The sequence below is a fragment of the Asparagus officinalis genome, chromosome 3 (genome assembly GCF_001876935.1).
Source record: "Asparagus officinalis chromosome 3, Aspof.V1, whole genome shotgun sequence".
NCBI lineage: Eukaryota > Viridiplantae > Streptophyta > Magnoliopsida > Asparagales > Asparagaceae > Asparagus > Asparagus officinalis.
The window spans coordinates 8,173,693-8,182,270 of record NC_033796.1 but is presented as its reverse complement, the minus strand read 5'-3'; the positions used below and the strand labels follow the sequence as shown (position 1 = coordinate 8,182,270).

General features: G+C 38.2%; 1 protein-coding gene across 1 annotated transcript in view; it reads right to left on the bottom strand.

Annotated features, from left to right (window-relative positions):
- Positions 7,118–8,578, bottom strand: part of LOC109832847 — a 5,811-nt gene continuing 4,350 nt past the window's right edge. Inside the window, exons 4-5 of the mRNA XM_020400298.1 lie at positions 8,244–8,376; positions 7,118–7,577 (exon numbers count right to left, since the gene is read on the bottom strand). Coding sequence (XP_020255887.1) covers positions 7,416–7,577; positions 8,244–8,376 — 295 coding nt within the window. The 3' untranslated portion in view covers positions 7,118–7,415. The remainder of the gene's footprint in view (positions 7,578–8,243; positions 8,377–8,578) is intronic.

Here is an 8,578-nt window from a genome sequence, read left to right as displayed (position 1 = left end):
TAAATCCCACAAAGACTGCTTTCCTCGCTCTCGGATTTAATTTGCCATCACTGACATGATAATAAGCTGGACACCCGAATATCCGAAGCGACTCATAGTCACTAGCCACCGAACCAAACCAACGCTCCAAAGGAGTCTTCCCGTCTATCGCAGTGCACGGCAACCTGTTCACAAGATGGCTCGCATAAACCAACGCCTCGGCCCAAAAAGATCTAGGCAATCCACTCTGCGTCATCATACACCGCACCTTCTCCAGCAAGGTACGGTTCAATCTCTCAGCCACCCCGTTCTGTTGCGGTGTCTCTCGAACTGTGAAGTGTCTTCTAATGCCGTGATCCCGGCAAAACTGCAGAAACGGATCACTCTTGTACTCTCCACCGTTATCTGAACGTAGAGTCTTCACCTTTCTACCTGTCTGCAGCTCCACTTTCTTTTTCCACTCCACAAAAATATCCAGGACCTGATGTTTATGCTTCATCGGGTATACCCAATTCCTCCTGGAATAATCATCAATGAAAGTGACAAAATAGTTGGCCCCACCAAGAGATGTGTTCTTGGAAGGGCCCCAAACGTCCGTGTGAATATAATCCAATGTACCTTGGGTGTTATGAACAGCGGTGTCGAACTTCACTCTAGTCTTCTTCCCAAGCACACAATGCTCACACAATTCCATCTTGCAGGTCTTAGCATCTTTCAATAGCCCCTGTTTAGCCAATGACTGTAGGGACTTATCTCCTGTGTGTCCAAGTCTCATGTGCCATAAGGTGGTAGTGTCCTCCTCTGTAGTGATAGAAGCTGCCAGACCCCCTGTAACTGTCTTGCCCTTCAAGTAGTATAGGTAGTTTTCCCTGACACCTCGCATCACCACCATAGAACCCTTCGTGACCTTCCCTGTAGCATCCTCTAAGATCACTCGATATCCTGCTGCCTCCAAAGTCCCAAGAGAAATGATGTTCTTCGTCAACTGCGGCACGAACCTCACTTCCTTCAATTCCCTCACTACACCATCATGCATCCTGATCCGGACTGAACCAATACCACCAATAGGGCATACGTGATCATTACCCATAAGCACGACATCCCCTCTTTCCAGCTCCTCAAAGCTAGAAAACCACTCCCTCTTAGGGCAGATGTGATATGTAGCTCCCGAATCCATCATCCACTCCGTGGAATCCGCATAGCAAACCGACGGTAAAGCAGGGCATGAATAGCCTGAAGAATCTGAATCTGAATGCTCACCAATAGCTTTTGCAACATTCACTTCTGAAGCTTGTGCAGCTTTCCCCTTATTCTTTCCGGCTTTTTCTTTCCACTTTGGGCAGTCAATCTTCCAATGTCCTTCTTCTTTACAATACCGACATTGATTTCTACCAACACTCTTATAGGCACTCCTATTCTTTGACTTTGAGCGGTTAAACTGACGACGGTTTGGATCTCGGCCTCGAACTGCTAACGCATCTCCCGATGCCTTCTCGGAGGGTTCACCATCACTCTTCCTCAACTCATAGTTCACCAAAGCTGAGGTCACCTCCTTGTAGCTAACTGTAGTTCTTCCATTGATCATAGTGAGAACGAACGTACCATAATCATCTTCGGGCAACGAACACAGAAGTAGCATCGCCTTGTCTTCATCCTCAACTATAATATCAACATTGGCCATATCTGAAAGTAGCTTAGTGAAATTGTTGACATGCTCCCTGATGGAAACCCCTCTCTTCATCTTGAACTGGTAAAATCTCTTCTTCAAGTGAAGCCGATTCTCAATGCTCTTCGTAAGATATTTCTCATTGAGTGTTTCCCACATCTTCTTCGCCGACGTCTCGTTCATAACATCATAAATAAGATCCGGCGTCAAGCATGACCTAATAACACCACAAGCTCTACTGTTCATCTTTCTCCAAACCTTATCCTCCAACTCAGCGGGTTTCTCTTTTAACTCAAGAGTCTCCTCCAAATTCTGTGCATCCAAAGCATCCATCACCTGACACCTCCACAATCCAAAATTGATCTTGCCATCGAACTTCGGAACATCAATCTTCGTGTTATTGATGCTCAGACTCTGTATCGCCTTTGTTAGAGACGAACCTGACGTGCTTGCATCTCCCATGTTGTCGATCTAGCTCTGATACCAATTGTTGTGCGCGGCGGAAGCTTTCTAGGGCAACACGAACAATAACTCGAACTAAACCACAAACAATATGCAAACCACAATCACAGCAAGAACACACAATTTACGTGGTTCGGCAAGTTGCCTACGTCCACGGGGCAAGGAGGGGGGAGTTCTTTCTACTAGAAATCAAGAGAATACAAATAGGGTTACAAATCTCTCAGACCAAACCCTAAAACAAAGCTCTAGATCTCTCAAAGCTCTCTCACAATTTGATGCAATGATTCTCTCTCTTTGGCTGCTCAAATTCGTTCAACCTCTACCATAAACAAACAGGTTTAGGTATATATAGAACTTACAAAACGAACCGGGTCAAAAACCTGGAAAAACTGATATCCGCTTCGTCGGTCGACCGCCCCGGTCGACCGCGATCAATTCCGGTCGACCGGCCCGGTCGACCGATCACCATCCAGCAGAAACCCCAAAAATCCAGAGAGACGTCGGTCGACCGGGTCGGTCGACCGCCCTCCTTCCAGATGCAGTCGACCGGACCGGTCGACCGCCGCCTGTTTTTCCTGATTCTGCTGCTGATGCTGTAATTCCTTCACTCGGTTTCTTGCTGGGTGGGATTAGGAGAGGTTACCCATTCTATCATACCTTTTTCACCATAAAGAAATTCCATGTCCCTGTATCTTGGAAATGGTTTGCGCTCGCATTTTGCATATTTGGGATTTATCTGCAAAATTTTAACTCTTTTTTTTTAAGCTTTTGACAGTTTTCTCATAGCTTTATGGATCAGAAATGACGCGTAAAATACACATGTAGCAGTCTGAGAATGTTACGGTAGACAAATAAATATGCACTAAGAGATGCGATAAAAAAGGAACTTAAGGACGACCCTATTAGGGATAAAATGAGAGAGAATCGTTAAGATAGACTTAATTAAGAGAACTAGGATGCAAGATGTTGAGAAAGATGTGATAATGACTAACTTAGTGAAGTAGATAGTCCTCAACAGAACTGAATGGAGAAGTACGATTCATGTAGCTGATCCCAAACATTTGGGATAAAAGCATATATTCTAGGTAATGTAAAATACGTGATGATGTATATACACACCGTAATTATTTCATCCCATTTTGATGGAGTTTCAGGTTTGGGGAAATCTCGGTCATCATCCCAAACCCACCTGTTCCTTCTAACAATCCACTGGTAAAGGAAAAAGCTACGCTTCAAGTTCTTCAGTCGGTTCCCTAGGTTTTCTTGGCTTAACGAAAAGATTAATGCTCCAGCCTCCAAGAACCCAAAATATGGGACCAATGGATGGGACAGGTGATGTGTCCATTCTCTATTGGATAATGAGTTGACCATGTCAACTCATTGCCAACTCATTATCCAATAAGGGAGGGACACATCACTAGTCCCACCCCTTAGTCCCATATTTTGGGTCCCCGTAGTAGCGCTCTAACGAAAAATTGGTTTCATGGTTGAAGGCTTTAACTATAGCTCGCCATGAATATTTAGGGTCCCTGAGCCATTTTTGTTTAAAGAAAACCAAACAGTTAAGCGTCATTAAATGCAGTTAACTTTTAACAGCAAGAAATATTAATAGATACCATGATATGCTAAATCCAAAGAGCAAAATTGTGAGGCCACATCACAAGCGCCCCGAACAAGGAAAAATGTAGTATGGCTCTTATGCTACAACTATCGCAGAATTTTTATTAAGCAGAAAATGAAGCGTTCACCAAGGAGAAGTGTCTATTTATAATAGGCAATAAAATTGGATACATGGATATCATGCTCATCAGAAATTGCGCCTTAGTACTTAGGACACCCGCTTGAAGAACTGAGGTCCACTTCCTATTTATCCTTCATTTTCATTATAAAAGGTATAGCCAATTTGTGCCTGGATAACATGATTACTAGAAAACTGTACCCGCCTACTGTTTAAGTTAAAAGATCAGAAAAAAATACGCCTCTGTCCGAGAACGAAACAACATAAACATACATGCACGTGTAATTTACGGTTGTGGATATAAAAAAAGACAAATTTTTAATTTCAACCTATTTAGAAAATTTATTACAAAAATCGACTCGTTTTGAATTTAATTATCAAATTCGTCCCAGTTTCAGCCACCTTGCTGAAACTGGGTCGAATTTGAAAAAAAAAAAACTTACGAGTTTAAGCTCCCAGTAAACTTGGTTTAAACATTTTCACAATTTCACGGGACTTGGAGTCCCGTAAAATTTGTTTCGTGAAGTCCCGTGATGTTTTGTGTCGCTCTCTGGAAATTCCATCTGAAACATCACGGGACTTGAAGTCCCGTGATGTTTTGTACATAACAAAACTTCACGACTCACGAGACTTCAAGTCCCGTGATGTTTAACAACCCACTTAAACTTCATGGGACTTGAAGAAGTCCCGTGAAGTTTTGTAAGTTTTTTTTCAAATTCGACCCAGTTTCAGCAGGTGGCTGAAACCTGGTCGAATTTGACAATTAAATTCAAAACATGTCGATTTTTACAATAAATTTCCTAAATAGGTCAAAATTGAAAATTTGTACTATAAAAAACATCAAATCCCTTGATCCTATTCATGGATACATACTCAGAGGGAGGTCAACTGCAAAATATAAGCATTTTTATTTCTTGTCTTCGCAATCCCTATGATCATCACATCATCATCATCATCTAACTACACTTGTTTCGTCTGTAGTGATCATCTAAGGTTCAAATCAAAATAGGGTCAGGCATGAATCACTAAGCTTGTATTTAAGATGGTAAATATAACCAAAAAATCATCAAAATAGGATAATCTAGGGTTCCCAAACAAAGAATAATTCGACAACAAAAAACAAATCAACACCATTTTATTATCATTTATCGCTGGATGTAATTAGATAGGACAATTACAATATAATATTTTTAATTAATGAGGGTTTGGGCTAGGGTTAGGGTTAGGATAGCGATGAGGAATATAGAGGATTAGGATCTGAGGCCTAAAATTAGGGATATTATTTATACGAAAAAAAATAGTTTAGTTCTATATTAGCTTCGATATTAGTTCGTTAAATCATTGAAAGTGCTATTAAGCCCCTTAATTTCTTACATTTTCCTACTGTACGTCTGAGGGATTGATTTGTAATAAATTATTAAAAAATGGGGGACCTTATAACAATTTCAATTATTTGAGGGAGTAACTCTGAGACAACTCGTAAGGGTGTAGAAAGCCAATTGCGAGTTCAATAACTTGAGCGACTAATCTCAAATGACTAATTCCAAAAAAAAACCAAACAAATAAAAGGGATAATTAATGAATCGGTGCCTATTCCTTGTCCTATTCTACCCCTTGGGCAGTAGGAATAAGACCAGAAAAACATTTATTCTCACTGAAGTTTCGAATATAGAATTTCTTTTTCGCAAATTTATTAGTTTAAAATTGGCAAAATAGTAGTATGAGGTAGTATTTGGAAGGGTACAAAAGAGTATCCAAATTCTGTTATTTGCTTAAATTTTTGGTTTAACTTACACTTACTTTTGCAAAAAAGATGAAAGTAATATTGGGTGAAACCAGACAAAAACTAATTAGAGGGAAATTAGACCTTCAAAATATCAAATTTTCTATCATGCCCTCCGTCTCTCATAAGTTGTTTCAAATTAATCCCTTTAATTGCGAATTATAGTATTGATATGAGGGACTAATTTCAAAATGACTTAAGAATTGAAAAAGGCAATCGCGGTTTCAATGATTTGAGGGACTAATTCAAAATAGCTAAAAATTGGGAGCCCCTAATAGAAATTTTAATGATTTGAGGGACCAGTTTTAACATATGAAAGATTCAAGGGGCTAATATCAAAAAAAGCTTTTACAACATATGAAGTTAAGGACATTATCTTGTTGTCTTCTTTCAATAGGGATCCCATCAGAACTAACTTTGTAGAAGTAATCTACATTATAAATGAAGAGTTATAATCGATGTACTAACCCTCTAACCATCTATAAATCGTTAATCACCCCCTTTTGTATAGGCCGTTCTCACTCTTGTTTTCTTTCATGTCTCATCTAGATTATTGTAACCTGAATGAAATATTGTTCTCTTGGTAAAAGTTAATCACAATTGAGGTTTTATTATCATTCATTCAGTACATCCAAATATAGAAAATAGAAAACATTAGATAATATCTAGTTATTAAAAATAGGTTTTTTCTTTTTTGGGGGTTAGAAACCACCTTTAGAATATAGTCATTCTATAGAACCACTTTTTTAAAAAAATTATACATAAACCATCTTTAAAGTGAATTCTGTTGCAATCAACCACATATGCCCACTTTTAGGTTAGGTTTTTTCGGTTTTACTGTAATAATTTAGGTATCCAATACCAAACATATTAGAGAGATGGTCCTTAATGGAGGTTAGGTAGGGTCAATTACCGAAAAACTTAATTGAAAAATAGGTCCCGGTGGTTGATTACAACAAAATACACTTTAAAGATGTTTTAAGTGTAAATTAAAAATAAAAATTGATTTTTATAGAATGAGCTCATTTTAAAGGTGGCTTCTCTGGAAAAGCCCTGAAGAATATACTTGCAGTGCCTTATCTAATCCATCTCTCATCTTCCAGGATGCACTATATTCAAATTGTACGAGAAAAGATCCATTCATAATGAATCAACCAATAATCACCATTTGTGCAGTGAAGTCATCAGTTAAACTTCAAGATAAAAATTGAAACTAAGGGTGTGTTTGGCAAAGTGAACAAAACTGGGACAGGACCAGTTCTGGCCCAGTTTTGTACTAAACCAGTTTTCTGTTTGGGGTCCAAAAGAAAACTGGTTTAGTGACACTATTTAGGCTAAAAAAATTGGTCCAGTTCTGACCTGAAATTTGACAAACAATAAGCTAGTTAAAATTGGGTCAGGTTAACCTGGCCCAATTTTAACTTGTTGTCAAACACACCCTAATTTATTTTGACAGTTACATCTAAGATGCATCTGAGATATTAAAATATCACAGAATTCCACCATTAACATATCCAACTATGCAAATAGCATATCTTTACACCTCTTATCATCTCTTACCCTGGAAAGGGCTGCATTAAATCACTTCATCCATAAAAATGGAATAGATAAGCATTTGAAGAGGAAAATATCATATATACTATGACGTACTCTCTTTAGTGTACAAATGCAACAATGTCAATACATAAGATACGGAGTTAGAAAGTTTGAAGCTTTGAATCCTTTTGTGTAAAATCATTGAAAGCTAGAAAACCCTTGATCTCGATCTGTAAAATAACCACGAAAAGCTAGGCATCCCTGACCTTGATCATGAACTCATCATGTGAATCGAGCTCTGTCTCTGGGCTTGAAGAAGGTCTAAGCTTTTTAACCAAATACTTGAAACAAGGCACCAATACTATATAAAGCACGCCAAGGATGAATGGCGCTGCAACAACCCAGCCTATTACCTGGAGAAAAATAATTTTGAAGATAATTATTTATCATCACAAAGAAAATTGCCCTAATTTCATAATTACTGCAATATGGTGCAAAAAAAAAAGAAAAATAATGGAAACAAAAAGAGTAAAAGACAAAGAAATAAGAGTAAATGAGAGGTGTTTTTGTATTTCTTTCTGTAATAGAAGAAAAGGATTGTAGATGGATACTTTGGACAGTACAGTAGAAGAAAAATGAGGATAGGTGCTAAAATATAATGAGGCAAAAAAACCGGCCAAAGTTCAAGGCTCACTAATAAAAAATGATAAATCATAAACAAGAAACATTTTTAGTTACATGGGAATGAGAGGATTTAATTCCGTACATAACTAATTTGAAAGACCTAGCATTTTGGAAGAAGGTAATAATTTACATATAATTTTTTTAGCAGAAGAGTCCACTTCATATAATTTCTGTCTTGCAACTGCTTCAGCTCAAATCTTAGTTCAAGTTATACAAAGAAAAATGAATGTTCTTCGGGCCATATAAAGTACAATTATTAGCCGCTTGAAACACCATGAAGTCATGATATGCATCTTCTTAAGATGTAGATTCATTAAGAAAAGTAGAAGGAAAAGGTTGTCCACAGAAATTAAAACCACATGAATTAAAAAGTAGGGAGAATAGTTGGAACTGACTGCATGAGATACAGCAAGTAGTACTTCACGGGATGCTTGCCCAGTCAACACTTTCTTCAAAGCATCAGGTGTCAATGGAAAACGAGGACCACCACAGATGATTTCACCAAACCGCAAGTAAGGTATCACCAGACTATTAGAAAATAGTGTTAAGGAAGTTAGCATGTTTGAAAAATGTGTACGCATGTTTATTTGCCATAATAAAAACTAAAGATAAATTGGAGATGAAAATAAAAATTGAAGCAGGATGGATCATAAAGATCACCAATGACCAGATCGCATAACTTGAAAGTCTTCATATCTTCGTGTAAATAGCCTTGATGAATTTGGGGGTA